Genomic DNA, 27,749 nt, shown 5'->3' on the forward strand with positions numbered 1-27,749 from the left:
TATATATCGTATCTATCTATCTATCTATCTATCTATCTATCTATCTATCTATCTATCTATCTATCGTATCTACCTATATATCATATCTATCTATCTATCTATCTATCTATCTATCTATCTATCTATCTATCTATCTATCTATCTATCGTATCTACCTATATATCGTATCTATCGTATCGTATCTATCTATCTATCTATCTATCTATCTATCTATCTATCTATCTATCTATCTATCTATCTATCGTATCTACCTATATATCGTATCTATCGTATCGATCTATCGTATCGATCTATCTATCGTATCGATCTATCTATCGTATCTATCGTATCTATCTATATCTATCTATCGTATCTATCTATCTATCTATCTAATCTATCGTATCTATCGTATCTATCTATCTATCTATCTATCTATCTATCTATCTATCTATCGTATCTATCTATCTATCTATCTATCGTATCTACCTATATATCGTATCTATCGTATCTATCTATCTATCTATCTATCTATCTATCTATCTATCTATCTATCTATCTATCTATCTATCGTATCGTATCTATCTATCTATCTATCTATCGTATCTATCTATCTATCGTATCTATCGTATCTATCTATCTATCTATCGTATCGTATCTATCTATCTATCTATCTATCTATCTATCTATCTATCTATCTATCTATCTAATCTATCTATCTATCTGTCAGTCTATCTGTCTGTCTGTATATCTATCTATCTGTCTGTCTATCTATCGTATCTATCGATCTATCTATCGTACGTACGTACGTATCTATCTATCTATGCTAAATACATAGAGTATCTAGTATAAAGTCAGTGGTGTCTAGGACCAATGAATACATGTGCTAGCTCACCTCCTGTAGAAGATCCTCTACAGAGTGGTTAAAGCGATCAGAGAGCTCGTCGATGAGTTGGCTGCGGGCGATGTCCACGCGGTTCATGATGGTGTACTCCTCGCTGCACAGAATGCTGTACGTCTTACTGCACGCCTCCAGTACATCGATTTCTGTGTGCTTTTCCACCACCAGCCGGATCTGCTTCAGCAGCGCGTCCAGATGCTGAGCACCAAACATAGAACAGACTGCTTATTACACTGCAGTGTGTAGTGTACAAAATCTGCTCATCATTGTGCTGTTAAAAATAGCTGTTAATTCAGAGAGGTCACGTCTGGAAGACGTCCTGTTTACTGGAGAGGTTACAGATCATTGTCAAATGGCTCAGTGCATTACAGCGATAAATAATATGTACTTAATGCTCGTTTCTATACTATTAATATTGTAGTGCAGCTGATCAGAAAGCAAGCCACCTTCTGTGTATATGTGTATACTGCTGAGTAACATCGAAGTCGTTTACGTACCTTCTCCATTCGCCCAGAGCTGTAGACCTCCAGGTCAAAGAATTGTGGAATGTGTAAGAGGTTGGCCACCTTCTCAGAGTCTGCTTGATACTGGAAAGAGTGAGACCCAAAGGACAAGTACATTACATTCCAGTAGATTCTGGATATCCCAGTCATTGCGAATTTAATGCAGGCTAGTTTGAGATATCTAAATTTGACTAATTGGGCAACTAAAATAACTTCTTGTACTTGGTTGGTTAAAATCATCCCATTAAAATCAGAGTAACAGCCAAATATAATTTATTGTTTTCTGTTTATTATTGTGTTCAATGTATAAATTAAACTTTAATACAGGTGTGCAGATGCCTGAATCTGTGGGTAATACAAAATACAAATTCCCTGCAGAAATCCTTATATATCTACAGGGTAATAAAAAAAATCCTATAGAAACATCCCATAATGATAAGTGGGGACTACTGTGTGTGTTTAATTGTATATTTAATTGTATATAAATATATATGTGTGTGTGTGTGTGTAATTGTATATAGATTTATATAAAGTGTATGTATAATATATATATATATTATACATACACTTTATATAAATCTATATACAATTACATACACACACACACACACACATATATATATATATATATATATATATATATATATATATATTTATATTTATATATATATATATATATATATATATTATACACATATATACATATACACACACATATGCACACATACACACACATATGCACACATACACACACATATGCACACATACACACACAAACAATACATAAAAAAAAAAAAAGAAGCAGCAACCAAATACTTGTGCTTGTGTGTTATTCTAACCTTTGACAGCAGCATCGGAAGTGCTATAATGAAGTGCTCAGTCAGTTTATTCTTATCATCAATCTGGGTTTTCTTCTCTTTTGCAGTGAGAACCTGAGAGTAGAAATCACATTAAGACCAGAAGCAGATCTATACACTCAAAAGCCCAAAACAAAGTGCCACGATCTAATCCCGTACCCTTTTTCCAGTTCCTCGGCCGACAGGTGGGTGAGCCTCGGCCGCTTGTCTGATGGTGCACACCATGAGCTCGATCAAAGCACTTTCATGCCTGTCTCCCAGAACTAATACACAACAGTAGCATGTAAATGTAACATATTACAGTACGTTTATTATAACTGATTATATATGAAGCATTCCTGTGGGAGGATCAGTGAAAACGGTTGTACCTTCTTCTCCCTGTACAGGCTCCTCCAAAAGCAGCTCGATCATGCAGTCCCAGTCCTTCAGTAGCTCCTGGGAGCTGTCCCACAGGCTGTCCACAAGATATGCGGCATGTTCGTGCAGCTGGAACACACACACACACATATATCTGATTATACACACTCACACGGCTGCCCAAACTAATGATTAAGGACAGCACAGAGTCCAGAAATGATGTAATAATGCCACATGTAAATTAATATCTATTCTTAATAGTTATATGGTTGGCTAAAGCTGAGAGGACTTTACCAGTGGTCAGTGATTGATAAGTGTGAGTTAATGTACAGTAGTAATGATTTACATATCACACCCCTCACCTCACTTTCAAGAAAAAAGAGCACCAGCATTCTGATGAGGTTCCCATTAGCGCTGTTTCTGCCTCGCCTCTTAGCCAGAGCCTCCTCTGCCTGTGGGTCATGCCTACTAAACAACCTGCAGGAAAACAATACCTACTTGTACTAATACTGAAAGAATTGCATTGAGAAGTACATATATCACCTAATATCACACCAAAGCTTGTGGTAACAGTGCTAAAAGAGGAAATTACAACAACATAACGTAGCAGAATAGAAGTATTTATTTACTTCCTGTGGAGAAACTCTCCTGCAGCTACTGCCACGGGCCGATGCGCTGAATAGACCAGGTGGTAGACGTTCTCGCAGTCTTCGTTGGAGAGCGCGTCCTCGCTGCCACTGCAGCACACACAATGACACAAGTCTTAGCTTTGTTTACACGCACAGCTGCATGTCAGTGCAAATAAATCAAACATGCTGTTAAGGATTCTGCAACTGGATTTAAGAGGATAACCCAGAAACGTGGCATCCTTATAGCCTAGTCTTTATTTACACATCAAAATAAGGTTGCGTTTAATATGCAGCCACTGATGAGGTACCCGAATTGATTAACATCGCATTGTGTTTACAATACCTTAGTGTTTTCTATTATAAATACCGAACAAAACCTTATTTGAAGCACTTGACAGCACATTTGCAGCTACAGAGAGATATGCAGTGTAAAATGCTTACTGTAATATCAGAGTGACCAGTCGAATAGCCTCCACTGCTACGTCGTACTCTTTATCTAGAGTCATAGATACAATACGGTCCTAAAGACAATAAAAGAAAAAACAAAAATGCTCATCAGGCCAAAATAATTCAGCTAATAAAGAATGTTGTTTACATTTAAGTGTTAAAAATGCTTAAACAGGAATGAATCAGACCTTAAAGCGGTTAGTGAAGAGCTCCAGCTTGGGAAAAAGCCCTCTGTTGGTATAGAGAGTCTGAAGCGCTTTGAGACACTTTAGTCGGACTTCTCCTTGCTGTGTGAACACACAAAAGCTGTTAAATCGCTAAAAGCAACTGACACCAAACTAAATTTACCAACATGTAACTTAGAAAGGGAAAATGCAGTTTAAAAAGTCTAGTGGTACCCTGACAGCGGAGGGCTGGACCTGACACACAACCCCAACCGCTTCTTTTTACCAGCACAAGGCAGGTTCACACAGGGATCAGTATTATGTACAGAGTCATGAGCTCCTCTCCACTGTTATGACCATTGACCAGCCAGGAAAGGTCGTGATTGGCTATGAATGAGAGTGGGCGGACGGAAGAGATTCCTCATCGCTGCTACAATCATGTCTGTGTGGGTGCCTGGGCGGCACGGCGGCTCGCACTGTCGCCTCACAGCAAGAAGGTCCCGGGTTCGATCCCCAGGCGGGGGCGGTCCGGGTCCTTTCTGTGTAAAGTTTGCATGTTCTCACCGTGTGTGCGTGGGTTTCCTCCCACAGTCCAAAAACATGCAGGAGACACTGAATTGCCCTATAGGTGAATGGGTGTGTGTATGGGTGTGTGCCTGCCCTGTGATGGACTGGTGTGCCGTCCAGGGTTTTACTGTGTGCCTTGTGCCCATTGTAAAGCCGGGATAGGCCCCAGCACCCCCCCCCCCCCCACCCCTAATTGGATAAGCGGTGAAGAAGGCGGTTCACCAGCACAAGGGGGTCTACACAGGAATTAGTATCGTATACTGAGAGTATCACGCCTCTCTCCGTCGTTATGGCTTGCTCACCCTTAGACAGAGCCAATCATGTCTGTTGGGATGCCGGACGGCTGATAGCAAAGCTGAGATTCGAACCCGAGAGCTCGAAAATTCAGCAGTGGTGGGCTAGCATGTTTTACCTTTGCGACACAAATTTGGGCTTTTTAAGGACCAGCAGATACCAAACATATACATACATACATACATATGTGTTCTATTGCCCACATAGTCAATATGTTGAATGTAAGACAAGATGCACACTCACCCGGTCATGTAATGTCCAGCCCACATACTTTAGATAACTGTCATTAAGAAAAGCGTCGCTGTAAAGCTTCATCCACACTCCGATCTCCTCGATGCAGATCGCTCTGATCTCAGCTATAGCATCTCTAAAAACGAGAAAGAAATAAACTGTACTTTCAAAAACGAGCAGGGAACCAAACGTCAGCTATTAACTCCTATAAATCCAACACAAACCTGTAGCGGTGCACGAAAATTCCCTTAAAGATGGAGTTCATCATGTTCTCAATTTCATCCTGGTTCTCGTGAAGCTGCAAGGTAGTAACCCAAAGACTTAATTCAAACGTCTGTGTAAGACAAACACAGAACGGACATCGAACGTGAGCGAGATTCGTTTTACCTCCTTCCGTTTCTCTAGAAGCAGCTCCAGCTTGTCGGTGGCTCTTTTTCCGGCCACCTTGTTGCGTTCGGCTTCGTACTGTCTCTGCGTGTTGTCCTGGTTGATGCTCAGGTTCAGCGCGACGTTCACCAGCGCCGTCATCAGTTTCATAGCTGCGGGGCAAAAACGGACCAGTGTGTTCGCAAGCGGTAGTGCTCGACTGTGAGTGTTTCCTAATCTCATCTCAGGCCCCCAGGTGACACACATAAATATTACATATAAAAAATATGTATATATATTAGGGCTGTCAAACGATTAAAAATTTTAATCGCGATTAATCTCAGAATTTCATATAGTTAATCGCGATTAATCGCATTAAATAAAATCTGTGTAAATGTTATAGAAAACAAGGTTTTTTTAAGTGAAATGTGAAAAGTGGACGTTTCTACACGAAGTGAGAGTGTTTTGACCCTTTTGGGGCTTCCATAGTTCATGGACTAGCGTGCTTGACTCCGGTATTCAGTGCCATAACAGATTAAGTTAATAAAGTGTTTTGCTCCCGACAACTTGTGAATATAGCGTGTATTTATTTCTTTATTATGCAAGTGCATCCCAACGACGCTCAGTTATATTATTTTAACAAACCGCAAATGAAAAACGGTGGCAAGTCCGACATTAAAACGTTTGTTCTACCAGTCAAGTCTCAACATGAACTAGAATTGGCGTTAACGGCACTATTTTTTTAAATCACGTTAAATTGAGATCGCGTTAATGCGTTATTATCGCGTTAACTTCGACAGCCCTAATATATATATATCTTAGCCATGTGCCATAATTAAAATGTTTAACTATTTAAAATATCAACTATTTAAGGGAAGGGGTTGCAAAAAAATACCATCTTAACCTCACATGGCATTAAAATTAATGAGATGTCATGAAATGAAATAGACGTCTGACTGATTACCTGCCAGGGTGCTGGTGTGTCTGAAGGCTCGGACCTGCGAGTCGGAGAGGCCGGTGAGGAGGGAGATGACCGTGTCCATCATGTAATCGTCATAAATGATGCTGTACTGACACTGCCGGATTAACACGCCGATGAACTCGCAGAAGTTGTAGCGGAACTTCTTCCACTGTGGGCCGGCTATCGTCAGCGGGTAGTCGCCGCTGTCCTAAAACAACATTGCAACATCGAGGCACGTGTTATGTTGACTTTCGAGCTTTATGTGGAACGTCCAGTCGAAAATGCTGTGAATAACGTACCTCATCAAACTCTTCGGTCATCTTCCTGATAATTTCTGCGTTCTGCATGTTTCTGAACATCTCGATTCTTACGGTACCTGTAAATAGTGTGAATAATGTGATCAGGCTTTATTTTAGGACTTGTTAACTTGTCGCTGTTGCACTTAAAGGGTATAAAAAGCCAAAAGATAACAGCTTATAAAAGGTATGATGAACAGGAAATTTAACAAACACCAACATGCTTTAGTGTTATATTTGTAAGTCCTATTTATTCAGTATTTAAATATTCATGCTGAAATATTGAATAACTGAAACATAAAAGGAAAAAATAGATTTGCCTAAAATTACACAAGTATAAAAACTACACACGGCGGAGTTTTATATGTACATTGTAAGTACAGTCGGGCAACAAGTGTCAAACAAGAGTACATATCAGCCTGGCTGACACGCCATATAAAGTTTGTTTTGATTTTAACGCCATGTTTAACATATCATCAGGCATAACATTATGACCACCTTCCTAATATTGTGTTGGTCCCCCCGCCCCTTGAGATGCACTGTGTATTCCGACACCTTTCTTTCAGAACCAGCATCAACTTCTTCAGCAGTCTGAGCTACAGTAGCTCGTCTGTTGGATCGGACCACACGGGCATCGGTGAGCCTTGGCCACCTTGGCCAGTTTCCTGATTGCATGTGAATCTGTCCTGTTTCTGTCTAATTTTAAGAAATTGTTCTATATTTGTTGTTCTCTCTCATAATTTAGCTAATTTTTAATGAACTGTCTTATGCTGCTCTCTTTGTTTTTATCTGAATTATTCTTGATGTTGATGTACTATTTTGATTTTGTACTATGATTTGTATGGTGTATGTATTTGTTTTGATTATTTGTCTTATGTAAAGCGTCTTTGAGTATCTTGAAAAGCGCTATATAAATAAAATGTATTATTATTATTATTATTAAATACTGACCACTGCAGAGCTGCAGTTTTGGAGATGCTCTGACCCAGTCGTCTAGCCGTCACAATCTGGCTCTTGTCGAACTCGCTCAGATCCTCATGCTTGATCATTTTTCCTGCTTCTAACATCAACTTTGAGGATCAAATGTTCACTTGCTGCCTAATACATCCCCCCCCCCACTAACAGGTGCCGTGATGAAGAGATGGAGTGTTATTCACTTCATCCGTCAGTGGTCACAATGTTATGCCAGGTCAGTGTATTTGTGTCATTTTACGACATGATGGGTATTATGTTTGAGTCTGCTTATTGTGTCTTGTCTGTATATTATAGGTCAATATTATATTTTCATTGAATAGTTGTAATATAGATTAAAACTGTTCTTTTGTGTTCTTTTGTGTTAGGCGTGTGTAGTTGTTGTCTTTCCTTTGTATATTTGGGTCATTCTGTTAGGATGTGCTTTACTGTAATGTTGTGAACCGTACCCTTGCATCCAGAGCACTGAATGAAAAAGTTGATGAGATCCAGCAGAGCCAAATCTCTGTCCTGTTTGTATGATTCAATCCAGTCGTCAACAACTGACTGTAAATCAAACACACAAAAACAGCCCGTTTACACACGATATTGTAAGTAATCTCAGCAGGAACACATTCAGTATCGTGTTCGGGTTCGACATTCGGCACTGGTTACCTGCATGGCGCTCTTGCCGAGTTTGACCACCTCGAACAGCGTGGACGGGTCGGCACCGTCTCCGTTCTGCTGGGCCACGCCGTTGGGTCGCCTGCCTCCCTTTTCTACCGGCGACTTGCGAGCTTTCTTGTTGGAGGCTTGCTGAATGAGCAGAGAAGAAACGGGTCTCGTGTTCTGTGTAGTTTATTTACATTTATATTCATTACAGTTTAAAAAATCCTGTTGAGTGGGTTGAAGCAAATCTTACTGATAGTGTAGGATTGTGTATGTAATATTAGCCACTGGGTGTTTTTTTTAAGGCAGATGCTATTTGCACCCAGGTGTAAATATTACAAGATTACAAATAATTTCACTATTTTTTATATTATTTTCAGATTGTATTATTTACATTATACATTATCTACACCCAGGTGTAAAATAGCAATATATACTGACATGCCAAAAGTCTTGGTACAGGAACTAGTATCATGTTAGGTACCCCTTTAGCCTGGCTAAGTGCAGCAGGCATTGGTTCCACAAGTGGACGGAAATATCTGGAGGGGTGTTGACCCGTGCCATCTGGATAGCCACCCACAGGTCAGTGGTATTTGTAGGTGCAGGATCTCTGGTCCCTTTATGACATATTCCCAGTACATGTGACACTGGATTAAGGAATGTCAAATGTCCCACCCGTCTCGTACCCACAATATTGCCTCACTCAAACGCCATTAATTTGTATCGCCTTGCCATGAGCACCAGTGGTCAGCCTTACTCACAAGATAATACCACACAACTTATACAGATATGGGCATTTCCAAGCCGTCCCCAGATAACGCCACTTCATGATCAATTTACTGCTATCCGTTGACCTTTAGCATGTCCATGTATAGTGTTTATATATTGTTGGTAGACATGCGCAGTTGAGTTTGTTTGCTCTTTTTCTTTTTGGGGTACGAATAGCTGTACTGTGTGGGGAATGCTATGTGTACCCGGGTTTTTTTTAAATACACAGTTTGATATAGAACTGGGAGAGACTGTATAAAGCAGCGATCCCCAACCTTTTTTGCACCATGGACCGGTTTCATATAAGATATAATTTCACAGACCGGCTGGGGCGAGAGGAATTAAAATAGAATAACTATACTGCTCACAAACGAGACGCTGTTTCCACCTGGGGGTGATATGAGACGATAGACACCCGTGTGCTGGAAATGGAAGCAGTGTTTTCATTGCTGATGTAGTGATCTCTAACTATTTATTCTTTCTGTGCGGCCCGGTAATAAACCACCCATGGACCCGGTGGTTGGGGACCACTGGTATAATGTGTGTACATTTGAAAGGTGTTTGAAAAAGATTAAATTGTAGTCTTACAGCTCCTCTTCCTGGCCTTCCTCTCTTCTTCTTGCCTTTGCCCTCTGCATGCTCTTCCAGCTCACTGACGCTGAGACTCAGACTCACCGTTTCTCCCTGCCCAGACTCATTAGACGAGTCCCTGCTCAAACACGCACATGCTTAACACCTATACGACAACAATAAATACTTCTGTCACATATACAAACTGCATTTTGTGCATTCTGAACACTTACTGCAGGGCAGGGAAGTCAGAATTAATCATGCTGTCTCTTCGCTGAGGAGTTTATTGTAGATGCTTTATCCAGCGCAGGAGTAAAGGGGATATAGGTGGCGTCCTGCTTTGTCTGCTTTCCACGATAATGATTCAAGCAGAAGAATCAGTGAAGACCTCCATCCACTCAGAGCACCTGAGGAACAAAATCACAGAGACATGGTTCTTCAGTATGAGATTTCAACCTGATTTATGTAGGTGGATGTAAACGCTGGACTTGGGTGACTGGTGACTTTGGGAGCACCAGCTGGCAAGTCGGTGAACTGCAACCAAGGGAGGCACACGCATGAAATCTATTACTATAGACACACACACACACACACACACACACACACACACACACACACACACACACACACACACACACACACACAACAGTAGCAGTAGTTCCCAGTATGAAGAAACTCCCACAGGCTAAACATTAACAGGGTCATAAGTCATGTACAAGTCAAGTCTATGAGGTTTTCCTCACATATAAAACAAGAATCCTAGTAGCAACTGTTTAAAATAATATGTATGGCCATTAGGTATATGTGAAGTTGCTTCAAGTCAAAAACTAGAAATATACAATAATACAATACATACAATAACGGTTACCTGATTAGAAAAGTAGCAACTATCAGTAATATATAAAACTTACATTTAATAGACGCCAAGAATGTTTAAGATATTTCAGCAATACCCGAACATAAACCCATAAATAAACAAACATCATGGCCTGTTAATATTTTCTTGGACAATGGAGACATGTCTAGGTTTCAAGCTTTGCATGTTCAGGTTGCATATTAGCCAAGATAACAAGTTACATACATCAGCATGGTGACAAAATCAAGTTTAAGTTGCTCCAAGTTACATGTAAAGCATCCCAGAGATCATGGCGTGACGCTGAATGCATTTTTAGGGGCCTAGGTGGTGAATGAGAGTGGTCTAGGACAGGAGGGGGTACTGGAGTAGTAATCTAAAGATCGCTGGTTCGAGCCCCACCTCTGCCAGGCTCTCACCTCTCAATTGCTTAGAAAACATACGGTCACAGTACTGTAAGTCGCTTTGGATAAAAGTGTCTGCTTAATGCTGAAAATGTCAATGAAATCCGTGTAAATGTGTCATTAATAAATATGTCGCTGTAGTAGATTGAATTTAAAACAAACAAACCAAAAACTATACGTTTTCCAGCACTTTAAGCCACTACATTTACATTTTCAGCATTTAGCAGACGCTTTTATCCAAAGCGACTTACACAATGAGCAATTGAGGGTGAAGGGCCTTGCTCAGGGACCCAACAGTGGCAACTTGGTGGTGGCGGGGCTTGAACCGGCGACCTTCTGATTACTAGTCCAGTACCTTAACCACTGAGCTATCACTGACCACACTATCAGCTTTGACATCATTATGCAATGTATATTTAATTGTTTAAGGCAGCACTGTCGCCTCACAGCAAGAAGGTCCTGGGTGCGAACCCCGGGTCCTTTCTGTGTGGAGTTTGCATGTTCTCCCCGTGTCTGCGTGGGTTTCCTCCCACAGTCCAAAAACATGCAGCCAGGCTAATTGGAGACACTGAATTGTCCTATAGGTACCTAATGCATCGTAGTGCCGGTCCCAAGCCCGGATAAATAGGGAGGGTCGTGTCAGGAAGGGCATCCGGGGTCAAAACTGTGCCAAATCGATAATGCGGATCACGAACCGCCTGCGACGCCTAACGGGAGCAGCCGAGGACATAGATAGATTTAATTGTTTAAGGGTTTATTTAGCTAGTGAGACTTTTTTCCTACATAAAGCTTTTAATGTTATATGATCGGCATTATAAATTGCACAAAGATAACTTAGCCTTCAGGAAAACACATGCAGTGAACAAACGGGACAGTGGTAGCCTAGTGGGTAGAGCTCTGGGCTATCATTTGGCCCTTCAGCCATTGTTTGACCCTTGAGCACGGCCCTTAAGCCTGACTGAAAAGAGAATTGTTGTACTGTACATGTGTATATGTATTTATGACCAATAAAGGCACTCATTTGTTTAATTTAATAACAATTAGAAAGCAAATCACCCAGAATAAAGCAAACAAACTATGTAAGACCTCATAGCCACTAGGGGCAGTACAAGTCACACATTTCTGACCACTGATGAAGGTCTAGAAGATGACCGACTCAAACAGCAGCGATAGATGAGCGATCGTCTCCGACTTCACATCTACAAGGTGGACCGACTAGGTAGGCGTGTCTAATAGAGTGGACGGTGAGTGGACACGGTATTTAAAAACTCCACTCGTACCGGCACAACACACACTAACACACCACCACCATGTCAGTGTCAGTGCAGTGCTGAGAATGATCCAGCACCTAAATAATACCTGCTCTGTGGTGGTCCTGTGGGGGTCCTGACCATTGAAGAACAGCATGAAAGCAGGTTAAAAACGTATGTAGAGAAACAGATGCTAAACAAATAAAGGCATTCATTTATTCATTTTAATAACAATAACAATTAGAAAGTAAATCACCCAGAATAAAGCAAACAAACCAAAATAAAAACAAGAACCAGGTAAGACCTCATAGCCACTAGGGGCAGTACAAGTCACACATTTCTGACCAACAATAGCAGACCTGGAACTAATACAGACAATCAAACAATGCAACTACGTAAGGAAAATGAATTGTTTATTTATTCTATTAATAAACTGGTAATTTTTCAGGATTCAAGATCACAGCAAAAACAATAGGCTGCCAGTAGGGGGCGCAACAAGCACGATGTTTCACTGTTGCTGTGGAAACTGATGAACCAGGAGCCAAATTTGCACAATCAGTACCTTTGTTAGGGGGTAAAATCAGACAGGATTCACATCAGCCACGAAAGCTGGAGTACTTTCATATCATGTCAAAGCAGGTAGGTAAAAAAAATCCCATCAGAGACACTATCTGAGATAAACCGAACATCCAGACCAGGCTGAGTCCAAGGTTCGTGTGTACCTGACACTAGATGGCTCCCCACCTCCAGTGGAGTGAAATGAGGCTTCAGCTTTGGCCTGCACACGTACAGTAATAAGTGCGAGTCTCTCAAGAGTCTGGCTGTCAGTCAACAGCACTTAAACAGCGAGATAAATACACGTCTGGGTCACTGCACACGCCGGAGGTCAGTTCACGCGGTTGAAAATACATATTTACACAAAGATTGAGGTCATTAAGGGACACAATGTGAAATAAAATGCTTTTATGAGCTGCTGTAGTTCTCCCATCCCCCATAATTGGAATATATGGTCAAGCCAGCAGCCAGGGTTTCTGTGAGAACAGTATGCAGAGTGTTCAGCCTGTAGTGAGATGAGATCCTGAAGCAGTCCGTCAGGCTACAACACTCGGATTATAAAGGAAACTGAGGATCTTTCAGAGGTTTAAAGGTGACCTGAAAGTACCGTCCTTCTGGGAACGATTGAGGTCACTAGGTAAAATTGATTAGAAATACAGTACACAGATCAGTCATAACATTAAAACCACCTCCTTGTTTCTACACTCTATCAGCTCCACTTACCACATAGAAGCACTTTGTAGTTCTACAATTACTGACTGTAGTCCATCTATTTCTCTGCATGCTTTGTTACCCCCCTTTCACCCTGTTCTTCAATGGTCAGGACCCCCACAGGACACTGACATGGTGGTGGCGTGTTAGTGTGTGTTGTGCTGGTATGAGTGGATCAGACGCAGCAGCGCTGCTGGAGTTTTTAAACACCTCACTGTCACTGCTGGACTGAGAATAGTCCCCCAACCAACGATATATCCAGCCGACAGCGCCCCGTGGGCAGCGTCCTGTGCCCACCGATGAAGGTCTAGAAGATGACCGACTCAAACAGCAGCGATGGACGATCGACCGTCTCCGACTTCACATCTACAAGGTGGACCGACTAGGTAGGAGTGTCTAATAGAGTGGACGGTGAGTGGACACGGTATTTAAAAACTCAACTCGTACCGGCACAACACACACTAACACACCACCACCATGTCAGTCTCAGTACAGTGCTGAGAATGACCCACCACCTAAATAATACCTGCTCTGTAGTGGTCCTGTGGGGGTCCTGACCATTGAAGAACAGCGTAAATGCAGGTTAAAAACTTATGTAGAGACACAGATGGACTACAGTCAGTAATTGTAGAGCTACAAAGTGCTTCTATGTGGTAAGTGGAGCTGATAACATGGACAGTGAGTGTAGATCAGTGTATGTGGAACGTTTAACATGATTTAGCAGTTGCACTACAGGGTGTCGACCAACAAGTATCACATTTCTTGTGACCAGAATATATTCGATCGCAGCGGGTCCAGTTCCGCTTGGAAACACAGACGCAAGGCAGTTGTAGCCTAGCGTTTGAGGGACTGGACTAGTAATCGAAGAGTCGCTGGTTCAAGCCCAAAGCTATAAAGTCTTAACCCTTAATGCTTAGACACTTAGACACTCGATTTGAATAAGTGTCTGCTTAATGCCGAAAACGAACCCTAAACCGGGTGCCAATCCATATCAGAGCTTTGCCCAACCCCAGATATAGCCAATCATGTCTGTGCAGACACCTGTCCAGCTGATAGCACAGCTGAGATTCTAACCTGGATAACAAACCACTGCCATCCGAGTGCCCAGCTACAGTTTTTATTAAGTGTAATACAAATAATCTGGTGGCATCGCTGCTGGAGTGTCAGAAAGCAACACGTCCAGCATTTACACATTATTACAATGACTGCAAGTTTCAGTTAATCAATGGTTAAGAGCGTGATTTGGATTTGCTTAGGTTTATTTAGGTCTGCAGTTTAGGCGTCGACCCCATTTAAAGACAGACAGAGAGGTCTGGAATACCGATAGCTGCCCGGAGGTGACGAAATGACCCGTCCGTTCCTTCTGTGGCTTGGATGCACAGCAGTATCCGGAGTCGTAACACGGATCGCTCATTTCTCTACTGTCACACCTACTTAAGCAAGCACTGAACTTAATCAGGTGTGTCTGAGCAGTTAAATCACCAGTCTGTGCTGGACTCTGCCCCTCAAAGGTGTGAACCCCCGTTTTGCTCTTTGAAGACGCTGGATATTAAAGTACTGAATCTGAATTAGACCGGAGACGTCTGTAGTTGCGACTTAATTGTATTAGTGTCATAAACACGGCAGTTACGGCGTGAAGACAACACAAATGATCCTAAATCACACCACTAATGTCTCGCTCTGAGAATCGTCTGTGTTACTGTAATTCGGTGTCCGCTCAGTCGCGTGTAATAGCCGACAGCTTTCGTGTTGGTCTAATTTAAATAAATAAATAAATCAAATAGACGAGGAACATCTCCACTGGTAAAGTATGCCAACATCAGATATTTTAACCATTCTTTAGCTTTAACCCCATCACATGAAACAGGCTTAATGTGGTTCTGACCTATTTTAACTGCAATTCTTTATACTAATTTAGAAATACTTACTGTTCTCCCTCACAATCTGTTGTTTTACCCCGAGGGCATTCGGATGGAAACCTGTTTACCCGCCGAGGTTAAGGATCGAAGTCGAGACTGCGGTGCCAACGATGCTGCTCCTGCCGGATGTGACGGGTCTGGAGTAATTGCACCAAGAACGACAAGAACTCACTACAGACTAGACCGAATAATAACTCTATTATTATTTATTTATTTATTTATTTATTTAAAGTTTCCTCCAGACCACCCAAGAAGGATGGGCCCTGCTGAGTCCGGTTCCTCTCAAGGTTTCTTCCTGTAATTTTAAGGGAGTTTTTCCTTGCCACAGTCGCCCTCGGCTTGCTCAACAGGGGTTTTTGTATCTGTTGGTCCTGGATTTTGTAAAGTTGCATTGAGACACTGTCTATTGTAAAAAGCGCTATATAAATAAATTTGACTTGACTTGACAATCTTCCTTCCTTGCTACACTAACCTCACATCCACCGTGGAGTAAATAAAAGCAGTTAAATGCTACCAAGAAAGAAATTCTATTTCCCTTCCCATTCATGCAGATTCATTTTCTTTACAAGGCAGATTCTATTCACGTCAGGTGTGACCACCACTGAACCCTGCCAAAATCTCAAAACCACCAATCACTTAAATCAATGTAGTTCTGTGTCACAATGACAGTATGTATGACCGATTACTCAAACATCTTATTATCCAGCTACAGGTTAACAAGGCTCAGGCCTGTCACACTTATCATATACAGCTTACAGCTCAGGCTGATCTAATAATCCTGCATCATTACTATGAAAATCAATACCTACAAAAGCGTGACATTAACAGCGGAATAAAACAGAGCCGAGCTGGCTAATCGGTAAAATACATTATCACATAGATGCCGTGTGTTTCACAGCTTTTTAATTGTGGTGCCACAGTTCTATAGCTCCCTAGTCATCAAAACTTTATATTATAATACATATTACTTGTAGAGGACAGGGATTCATTTGGCTTTGGCAGCATTTTGTCAGTATTTGACCCTTTAAAACTGGCATAGCTTGCTAAACACAGACTGTGGATTTAGAATTATAATACAACAATAATATTCGTTCTGTTAAGGGTGGCACAGCAGTAAAATTGTGCTCATCCACTACCACTTTATGACTGGCAATGACTGGGTGTGGGGCGAGTGGATAAAGCAGTGTGTGTGTGTGTGTGTGTGTATATAATATACGTGTGTGTATATATGTATATATATATATATATATATATATATATATATATATATATATATATATATATTATACACACACATACTACATGCATCATAATTACTCACAATAATTACTACATAATTACTACTTTCTTAACCGCTTATCCAATCAGGGTCGGGTTATGCTGGAGCCTATCCTAGCTTTTCAATGGGCGCAAGGCACACAGAAACACCCTGGACGGGGCGCCAGTCCATCGCAGGACAGACACAGACACACACACAGACAGACACACACACACACACACAGACACACACAGACACACACACAGACACACCCACACACACAGACACACACACACACAGACACACACACACACACAGACACACACACACAAACACACACAGACACACAGACACACACACAGACACACACACACAGACACACACACACAGACACACACACACACAGACACACACACACACAGACACACACACACACAGACACACAGACACACACACACACACACACAGACACACACACACACACACAGACACACACACAGACACAGACACACACACACAGACACACACACACAGACACACACACAGACACACACAGACACACACACACAGACACACACACAGACACACACAGACACACACACACAGACACACACACACAGACACACACACACACACACACACAGACAGACACACACACACACAGACACACACACACAGACACACACACACACACACAGACACACACACAGACACACACACACACACACAGGGCAATTCAGTGTCTCCAGTTAACCTGAATCCCACACAGACACGGGGAGAACACGCAAACTCCACACAGAAAGGACCCGGACCGCCCCGCCTGGGGATCGAACCCGGGACCTTCTTGCTGTGAGGGCGACGGTGCCACCCACCGAGCCACCGTGCCGCCCGCATCATAATTAGTTAGTCCAAAAACTGCAAACTAATAACCATTTCTGACGATCTTCGACATGCATTTCAGCCTTGAAACCAGTGTAATACAGATCTGATCAAAACCCACTAAAAAATAAATATGATTTTTACATATGGGTAATATTTTACATCAGAGACGTGAGATTCCAGGCTTCCTTCTGCATTTCACTACAAACTGAATGGACTGTCGAAGCTATAAAGTCTAAAGCCGCTTCAGAACAAAGATGAGTGTCCCTTTAAGCCTGTGGCTCTTCGTGTCTCGGTAATGCCGAGACCAATTACGCGGTGTTTTATTTTTATTTATTTATTTATATTTTTTATGGAAAGCCGGCCGGGCTGGCAAGGTCAGAGTGGAAAAAATATACACGCGCATATGCAAACAGCTTAGCGTGTGGCGAATTCATGGATAGAGAAGGTGTGAAGATTTGAACATTTCAGTGTTTCCAGGCACTTCTGCTGGCTTTCGGGGGAAGACCGCTAAGCAACGTGCTTTTTTCTTTCAGCGATGTCTGCCATACTTTACATCGTAGCCTTAAAACCTGTCTAAAGGTGTTCTTACTCAATATTCCATTGTTTGTTTATTAGGATTTTAACGTCATGTTTTACACTTTGGTTACATTCATGACAGGAACGGTAGTCACTCATTACACAAGATTCATCAGTTCAAACACAGTCATGGACAATTTTGTATCTCCAGTTCACCTCACTTGAACGTCTTTGGACTGTGGGAGGAAACCCACACAGAAAGGACCCGGACCGCCCCACCTGGGGATCGAACCCGGGACCTTCTTGCTGTGCGGCGACAGTGCTGCCCTCAATATTCCATCACAATAAGTAATTGTAACCCATCTGACGTTCTGTACACTTCTTGTATATAAAGCACAAGGGATTCACATAATGATCTCAAATGATGTTTGGTGGGGGATCCTATTTTTTTTAATCTGCTTCAAGCATTTAGTTTGCAAAACAATAAAATCTGTGTACAAAAACACACAAAAAACTCAAAACCAGAGCAGATACACATCACACAAAAGAAATTTATTTAAGCATTTAAAAACCTACATTTTTGCACGTCGTAAATGCAAAAATTAATACTTCTCATTAGGGCATCGGTAAGATTACTTAGTAATAGTAGTAACTAGAGATGGGAGGATCGATCGACTTTCAATCGATATCGGCCGATTTTCAATCAAAATATGCTATCGACGATCGGACGATATTTCCCAAATGTAGCCGATCCGATCACTTGATATATAAAGATCACGTTAAGTTAACAGCTCAGTGGATTGATCCAGACTTTGCGCTACAAAACACGAACCATCACATCACCATTCATCAACCATCGTACAGAAACCATCATGAAAGCTCTTCACGACCTAAAATAACAGAATTAACGTTGTGCATCATACATACGATGTAATTTTGCTGACTGAAATATTTACTTTAAAAAGATAATTCAACCCGGTCACATCTGAGTCGATTCTATCAGCACGTTATTCAAACTCGTGTTCAGTTTGGTAACTCGTAAGTGGTTCTTGCTTTTGATGTAAATGAGAACAGAAACGTTACAGAGCCAATCAGAGGCAAAAGTTTATTCATTACCAAATTCGTTAGTTCAGGATCATCTGCTAAACTTTTAGGGTAATCAGAACTTTTAGCTCCACAGACGGAACGAGTCTGACTCGGTGACCGCTCTGTGGTAATAGCGGTTTAATTAAGCTTTTTAATTAAGCTTTTTAATGTAAGAAAGTCACACAAAATGTTCTGTAGTAGCTGGTGTTTATTTAAAACCACAGCATTTATTAATAACAGTAAAAACGGAGAGAGAAACTTACGCGTCACATTCGACTCCTGAATCAGAATCATTTAAAGCGACACTCTGAACAAAGCGTTTTTTTTAAGAAACACACACACGCTGTTGCTTTCGGTTTATCTTTTAAGTTTTTTTCAGACTAAACTGGATAACATTAAACCTGTGTGTGTGTGTGTGTGTGTGTGTGTGTGTGTGTGGTCAGTTAGACTAATAAGATATGTCTCCTGTGGGTGAAAAAAATAATTGTTTGGATACTTTATTATTTACTGCTGATTTTGCGCTAAAAATTGCATGTCATTCAACCCCCCCCCCCCCCCCCCCCCGATCGAAATCGACTATCGGCCGATTGCCCTGAAAGGAGATCGGAGATCGCAATCGATGCCAAAAAACCCGATCGGTCCATCTCTAGTAGTAACAGCCTAACAGTACTGGAGTTGTGTGTATAAAAGTTGGAGATGATGTTAAGAAATGATGCCTGTTCTGCTTTGCAAAGTACAGAAGGTGTTTTTATGTTTGTTTGTTTATTAGGATTTTAACGTCATGGGGAGAACATGCAAACTCCACACAGAAAGGACCCGGACCGCCCCGCCTGGGGATCGAACCCGGGACCTTCTTGCTGTGAGGCGTCAGTGCTACCCACCGAGCCACCGTGCCTCCCTTGTTTTTATGTAACTAAATAGTTTATAACGGCTTCTACAGATCAAACTAAATACTGTATTTCCAAAAGCAGGAATCAGGAGCATCACTTTAATTCACTTCATTTATCTGCATTCTGCTTACACACACACACACACACACACACACACACACACACACACACACACACACACACACACAGAGCTAAAGCCAACTCAAACTAAATATCCATTCATTAAACTGACCCGACATTTACCTTAAAATAGGCCAAAAAACAGCGGTTTGCTGCCAAGAGCGATGCATTATAGATCAAAATCAGACTTGGAGCATCAGTGCAATCGAGCGCTTGCATGCCACTGGGACTCGGACCCACGTTTCAAATATTTCAGCACAAAGACAAAGGAAACTTAAAATAGACACGAGTGTTTCCATCGTAACCAAGCTCGTGTGATTTAAACGTTTAACATCAATTATCCATAATAATAATAATAATAATAATAATAATAATCTCTCAATGATACATGTTGAATTTTCATGTATTATTGCAAAACGAGCCCCAAAGTTAAACGCTGGTTCAGTCGTGTTTCTAGTACGGATGTAACGATGCACCACAAGACGGTTAAAAATCGATTCACACGCGTAACGATTCATTTACATTTACGCCACTTAGCAGACGCCTTTATCCAAAGCGACTTACATTACAGTATGCAGTCTGAGCAATTCAGGGTTAAGGGCCTCGCTCAGGGGCCCAACAGCAGCAACCTGGCAGTGGTGGGGCTTGAACCAGTGACCTTCTGGTTACTAGTCCAGTACTTTACCACTAGGCTACTGATTGCCCCAAATCGGTTTACATGTTTAATGAATCGATATTCACTTTAAACAGCAGAGGGCGCTGGCGCTATTCACCGCGCCTGGTTGACGTCACTAAAGGGTTGCCAGGTTCGGAATTTTCTTTATTTGTATTATTCATTTATTTATTTAATGTGGGATTTGTTTTAAAATTTCATTTCAGTTTTTTTTTTTACACAAAAAGGGAAATGTGCAGCTTTGCTTTGCATCGTTTGTACCTACATCAGAAATAAAAGGACATTAATTATTTAGATGAATAAAAAATAAGCACAAACACATCTGTTGATGCATGCTCAATAATCCAGGTACACAGTTCATCTGGACACAAGTTTGTTGTAGAGATACGTTTCGTCACTCAATCCGAATGACTTCTTCAGTCTGAGCTGGTGTTGAATACCCCGACCTTATATGCAGTTGATTTGCATAACGACCGATCACCGCACATTGCATAACAATGGAACCGGTGATCAGGTCCACACTGGTCATTGTGAATTACATATGGACCTGATCACCGGTTCCATTGTTATGCAATGGGCGGTGATCGGTCGTTATGCAAATCAACTGCATATAAGGTCGGGGTATCATGGGTAGAGTGTATCGTTACATCCCTAGTCTATCATAGCTGGATATGAACAACCCTCCGAGGTCTGGACCATTGGCACGAGCGCATTTAATGAGCGCATGAACTTATTATGATTTGCATAATTCTCTTATGAAATCAGGTGTTTATGACTGAGAATTCCTCCCAGGGTGGATCATATTTTCCACACACACGACCAGCACCAACGACTGGGAAAGCAGATGTGCTTAAAACAGGAATGAACAACATTTAACGTAATAAAGAAAACACGTATACTGAGGGATGTGTATGTTCTTATTCCTTCTATCTAGAGTAAGCATTGTTGTTGAGTCTTGGTCATCAGATAAGTATAAAGTAAACAGATTATCATCATAGACATCATAGAAAAGGCGACATATCAAACACTGTGTCCAGTCGGATTAAAACAATAAATCCAGCCCAGTATCAGCCTGACAGCCATATTCTGTCTGATCTCTTATTTTTTTGTTTCTTCGGACCCCAGGTTCATGTGACCAAGTTTCACAATAGCAGGGAATAGGAATCTAATAAATCACATGAGAAAAGAATAACGGCGCGATATTCCGCTTGCACACCAGCGCCGAGTTCCTGAACTCCTCGGTTCGAAATTCGGTGTTGCCACCGGCCGGCTGGGCGCCATCTAGCGGGCATAATTGGCAGTGCCTGCAGCAGATACTAATTGGCCGCCGTATCTGCAGGGTGGGGGCCGGACTATGTGTGGGTGGGTGGGTGGATCTTCATAAGCTGTGTAAGGACCCTGATTGGCGCCTGTGCACGGGTCGGAAGAGGCGTGTACAGCGACGTGCTCTCCTCGGACGCAATCTGGTATCTCTCGGCAGCAGGACAAAATTGAGTGGGTTAATAATGATCATTGTACGGAAGCATTTTGATCGAACAGAAAGCCATTAATTCAACGATTAACCAAAGACAAGCAATAAAAAAAAGCCTTTAGTAAATAAATATGTAAACACATTTTAACAATGCTATTAAATTAAAAATAGAAGCACGTGACATTAAGAGTTGCTCAATGTACCAAGCGTTCCGAAGTGTCGGGCTATATTTTACATTTACATTTTTGGCATTTAGCAGACACCTTTATCCAAAGCGACTAACAGTATACAGTCCAAGCAACTGAGGGTTAAGGGCCCAACAGTGGTAACCTGGCAGTGGTGGGGTTTGAACCAGCAACCTTCTGCTTACTAGTCCAGTACCTTAACCACTAGGCTACAACTGGGTTAAACACAATCCTGCAGTGGACATGGGCGTTAAGGTGGAGCAGCTTTCCAAAATCTGTTCCTAATTCTGTATTCAGCTGCGCTATCGACCGACCGGGCACCCGAACAGGCACATATCCGTTGGTTGCTAACATTAAAGCCTCTGCTGGACGGGTGAAGAGCCTGCACAAATAGTGGTTGGTTGCTGATGGCAGGGTGTGGCTACTCGTGTGCACCCCAAAGTAAGTGGTTAGTGACTAGGCACATGTCTGAGAAGGGGCGTGGCAGCCTACAGCCCTCGGCAAGTCTGCAACTGCGTACGACAAGATTGACTATAGACGATTTTGTATCCCTAATTCATCTAGCTTGCACGTCTTTGGACTGTGGGGAACCGGAGCACCCGGAGGAAACCCACGCAGACACGGGGAGAGCATGCAGAGTCGGCACAGAAAGGACCCGCACCGCCCCGCCTGGGGAATCAAACTCAGGACCTTCTTGCTGTGAGGCGACAGCGCTACCCACCGAGCCGCCCAGGTTGGATGAAAGAGCGGAAACGATGAATAAACGGACATGCAAAAAGAAGAAAAATGACCATCAGATTGCTTAGGACAGGAGGTTACTATGGCTATGCGTTCATTCATTAAAATAATTATGATGCTAGGTTAAAATATGATAATCAGAAAAAATAAAGAAAGAAATAAACAAACACCTACAATACAATTACCGCCATTCATCATGTACATTTCATATATATTTATTTATTTATACGGTCAATTGATGTTCATTGATTCTTGTTAAGTGACCAATGAAAATCAAGAGCAGTCACATGACACGGGGAAAAGGTGTTGCCATGGTAACAGCGGGCCTCGCGGAATTGAACGTCGTGACTCCAAATGCGTCGCTGCGAAAGACAAAGTGAACAAACAGCTCGTTTGTTTCTCCCAACAAAACAACAAACAATACTAACGGGCCGGAACGGGTCGTGCCACCAGAGAGACGGCGACATCCGGGACGTTTCACGTCTCATCAGAACCAGAATCTCGGGCTTATCTTATTAACGAGTTTCACAGGAGGCCTAGAGCAGAGACGGGGAAGGAGCCGCTATAAATTAGGGACACAAACATGCCTACGATAAGCGACACGAGAAGGTGTGTGTGTGTGTGTGTGTGTGTGGTACGTGTCTGCCTGCATTGTGCTCTAATTAAAGTATTTACTCTTATTCACGCTCCCAGAGGGGCAGAGCCAAGGACAGCCATGCAGCTGCATATCAAATGGGATTTCAGACTCGAGGATGCAACCCAGAGAAGAACTACGTCTCATCCGAAGCACGACAAAACTCCAAATAATAATTTGCATCATGCTTTCAGGAAACCACATGAGCACAAAGCAAATCTGAACAATTATGGACCGTAACGAACGATTGTGAATGCATGCCGTTACGAGTTTCTCCGATAGTGTAATATGATTAAAGTAATAAGTTGCGTAAGAGGGAACTGAACGGATGTGATTAACCAGACGGGTCAAGATTAGACAAAACGCACGGAATATTCTCACGGTGGCTCGGTGGGTAGCGCTGTCGCCTCACAGCGAGAAGGTCCTGGGTTCGATCCCCAGGCGGGGCGGTCCGGGTTCTTTCTGTGCGGAGTTTGCGTGTTCTCCACGTGTCCGCGTGGGTTTCCTCCGGGAGCTCCGGTTTCCTCCCGCAGTCCAGAATTGCCCTATTGGTGAATGTGTGTGTGTGTGTGTGTGTGCCCTGCGATGGACAGCTGGGATAGGCTACAGCATCCCCCGGCGACCCTGATTGGATAAGCGGTTAAGGGAGTGAGTGAGTGCTATAGTGTGTGTGTGTGTATGCATATAAATATACAGTATAACACACATACAAACCTCATGAAGAACCGCCATATATGGATTTTTATTATTATACATTAAAAAATAAGATATGGCGCCCAGGTGGCGCAGCGGGATACTCCGCTAGTGCACCAGCGCCGAGATCCTGAAGTCCTCGGTTCGAAACTCGGCGTTGCCACCGGTCGGCTGGGCGCCATCTAGCGGGCATAATTGGAAGTGCCTGCAGAGAGGGATGACCGGAATATGCGGGCGGGGTCTTCAAACCCTGATCTGCGGATAGAGGCGCTTGTGCAGGGTGCATGGGTGGAAAAGGGTTCCGTTAAGGGCCGCGCGCGGGTCGGAGAAAAAAAATCAACAAAATATGACGACAACAAATTGATCATGTCTGGTCATGACCAAGTATGTATAGACGGGTGACGAATTATAGGGAAAAAAAAAAAAAAGACTAACAAAGTGACGTAGTAAGACGTTAAACCACGATGAGTCTTTGGAACTGTACTATGGTGATTAAACACCATCCTGAGTATTAACTGGGCATTAAAAGGCATGTGATTTACATCATTCTCAAAGTCCTTCAGTATATTAAACCGTTCCCTGCTTCCCTCGTGCCCCGTCGATGGAGCACTGACATCCTGAAAATGAACACTCGCACCAGACACCAGGATTAAAATGTTTCATCATATTGATCAGTCAGAATAACCTTGTAAGCCTTTTATCTGAGAGGAAAAGTGGACGCATGGCAGCAAAATACTCGCACAACAAAACAGAAACGAGTATTTTGGTACGTACCGTTCTCTTGGTGTAGTACACGCACATTCACACTTTTTAATAATACAACAAAACAAATTTAATATATATAATTATTAGGGATGCATCGATAAAAAATTTTCCCAACCGAGTACGAGTACATGTATTTTTGTACTTGCCGATACCGATACCTATTTAGAATACCGTTTTTTTTGGTGTTTTTTTAAAACAAAAACACACGTGAGAAGTGACGAGAAGTTTAACGATACCACGTCCAAAAATGCACGTCAACAAGTAGCGAGCGATCAAAGTGTTTGTGCGCTGACGTGATGAAATCAAGGAGGAAAAATAAATGAATCGGAGTGGATTTGGCAACACGAATAGCAGGGATCGTTCTGTAGTGAGTTGGAGGTTAATAAATATTTTTGCAGTGTTGGTGTTTTGTTGTTATGTTTTGTAGAGAACGATCAGGTCAGAAATACTGTAAACGTGTGTGTGTGTGCTGATGTATTCTGATATAAACTATATCATCCCCCTGTCCCACCTGTTTACACTCCTCTCCTGCGTTTCCCCTCACACCGTATCCTGCGTTCTCATTGGCTGTTCGACATGTCACTCGTTCCCAGTCGCACATCTCAGATCAGATATCTGACGTGCTAGAAAACTCGAGCGTTCGGCGAGCCGGTCGGATCGAGTTGTTGGATAGTCCACACAGCGAACGGAGCCTCGTTTGCGAGTACGAGTACGAGTTAATGAGCGCGGTATCGGTACTCGTGCATCTCTAATAATTATATATATATATATATATATATATATATATATATACACACACACACACACATCAGTGATCATGGGATGTTAAACACATTATTCAGTATATCTGTGCAGCAGCATTTCTATTTGTTTATCCATTTATTTAATTAATATTCTCTTATTTGCTCATGTCATCTATTTGTATGTATGCAAAACAAATCTGCACCGTGGAATCCAACAGCTCCAAATCAGCCAAAATGTTGACGAACAAGATTAGAAATTTCCACTGATAACTACATCGACTGAGTAATATTTTTATGTAGTCAGCTGAGCCTGTGCCCGGTAAAATCTCAGCAGACTCTATGCACACAATCAATCCGTCTTTTCTCTGAGTCAGAAGCGAGGCTGGATCACGAAAGGCTATTATTTTCTCCTAATGGATCCTGTCACACCATCATATGAGGTGCTAAAAGGACATCTGCTCTGTCTTACAGCGAAACGACGCCGTAACCGAACCTAAACATGAACACAATCGGCTCTGGTGTATCCGTTTATATTAAACACGGAGCTTAGTGGTTTAAACCGGCCTCAACTCAACTATAATTATCTGGACATTCTCTCTAAACACATATAAACAGTTTTAAGTAGGATCTTGGACTAGGATTTGGATCTGTAACAGATTGCCCTGCTTTCCGATGCTGAACATCATGCAATGCTGATCTACAAGCACAAAATATCCTAAACCACACCGACCTTTAATCATGTGATCATTTTAGCACAGGACTGTCAGGATTACACATTTAGTGCGACAACAGTCATACAAACAACAGCAAAAAGTCATTAAAGTAATAAACTAGCAATCAGAATAATATGTATACAATAAATGTATAAATAGCATGGTATAAAAGATGCTGGACTGGTCATGGACAATTTAGTATCTCCAATTCACCTCACTTGCACGTCTTTGGACAGTGGGAGAAAACCGGAGCACCCGGAGGAAACACACGCAGACACGGGGAGAACTTGCAAAAGCGAAGAACACAGGAAGGACCCGGACCGGCCCACCTGGGGATCGAACCCGGGACCTTCTTGCTGTGAGGCGACAGTGCTGCCCACCGAGCCACCGTGCCGTCCTGCTGGACTAGTAATTGGAAGGTTGCTGGTACAACCTCCCTCTGTTGGGCCCTTGTGCAAGGCCCTTAATCCTCAATTGCTTGGATTGTATAAGGACTGTGAATGAATACGTTCTTCAATGGCAGACACTAATGTAGAATAAACAATGTTTACTGACGACGTGTAGGCTATTTATTTTACACATATATTACTTTAAAATGAAATTACTGAAGGTGATTAATTGCCATCATCCCAAATATTCGCTCCGAGTCAGCGGGTACTAAAGGCTTTGAAATTAAGGCATTTAAAATAACACTGGAACTGTCTGTAAGTGAAGAACAAAAGCTTATTAAAGCATCTAGAGATGATAATTAGCCAAGTAAGCAACAAGAAAATATTTGATTAATGTTGATGGTTAAATAATTTACAATAATTCCCAGTAAATAAAGGGTGAAAGGTGCCAACAGTCAGTCACACATGAGCATCATGTAGAAGCGTGTGGTGCAGAATTCCGACCCTGAACAGAACACATTAACCACGGCACGATTAAAAAATAGTGAACAAATGTGATCTCACTTTTTTTTTTTTTTATTTTACACCCCTTATGAATGTTTAATTCGATTAACGAATCCATCGTGCATCCAAGTTATTAATATGAGCAGAAGCAATAACTCAAGACAGAGCTGCTGGCCTGACAGTGTGCTGACTGCGTGTTCGGAATAGAAATGCTGAAAGGTATTTACTAATTCTACACTAAAGTACTAAACTTTCTTGCTGATAGTGGCCTGGATAGGTTTTATTATCAG

The 27,749-nt window shown here is 42.1% G+C and overlaps 1 protein-coding gene across 3 annotated transcripts in view; it reads right to left on the bottom strand.

Moving 5' to 3' along the window:
• The window catches only part of stag1b (STAG1 cohesin complex component b), a 44,084-nt gene that overhangs the window by 11,143 nt on the left and 5,192 nt on the right, over window positions 1-27,749 (bottom strand). For all 3 annotated transcript variants that reach the window (XM_062985290.1, XM_062985288.1, XM_062985289.1), the window contains exons 2-19: window positions 9,741-9,914; window positions 9,526-9,646; window positions 8,176-8,316; window positions 7,971-8,067; window positions 6,553-6,629; window positions 6,257-6,461; window positions 5,314-5,465; window positions 5,151-5,224; window positions 4,939-5,062; window positions 3,859-3,957; window positions 3,665-3,744; window positions 3,224-3,331; window positions 2,957-3,071; window positions 2,606-2,723; window positions 2,397-2,500; window positions 2,220-2,312; window positions 1,375-1,464; window positions 872-1,075 (exon numbers count right to left, since the gene is read on the bottom strand). In XM_062985290.1, coding sequence (XP_062841360.1) covers window positions 872-1,075; window positions 1,375-1,464; window positions 2,220-2,312; window positions 2,397-2,500; window positions 2,606-2,723; window positions 2,957-3,071; window positions 3,224-3,331; window positions 3,665-3,744; window positions 3,859-3,957; window positions 4,939-5,062; window positions 5,151-5,224; window positions 5,314-5,465; window positions 6,257-6,461; window positions 6,553-6,629; window positions 7,971-8,067; window positions 8,176-8,316; window positions 9,526-9,646; window positions 9,741-9,769 — 2,031 coding nt within the window. In that variant the 5' untranslated portion in view covers window positions 9,770-9,914. The remainder of the gene's footprint in view (window positions 1-871; window positions 1,076-1,374; window positions 1,465-2,219; window positions 2,313-2,396; window positions 2,501-2,605; window positions 2,724-2,956; window positions 3,072-3,223; window positions 3,332-3,664; window positions 3,745-3,858; window positions 3,958-4,938; window positions 5,063-5,150; window positions 5,225-5,313; window positions 5,466-6,256; window positions 6,462-6,552; window positions 6,630-7,970; window positions 8,068-8,175; window positions 8,317-9,525; window positions 9,647-9,740; window positions 9,915-27,749) is intronic.

The sequence above is a fragment of the Trichomycterus rosablanca genome, chromosome 23 (assembly GCF_030014385.1).
Source record: "Trichomycterus rosablanca isolate fTriRos1 chromosome 23, fTriRos1.hap1, whole genome shotgun sequence".
Taxonomy (NCBI): Eukaryota; Metazoa; Chordata; class Actinopteri; order Siluriformes; family Trichomycteridae; genus Trichomycterus; species Trichomycterus rosablanca.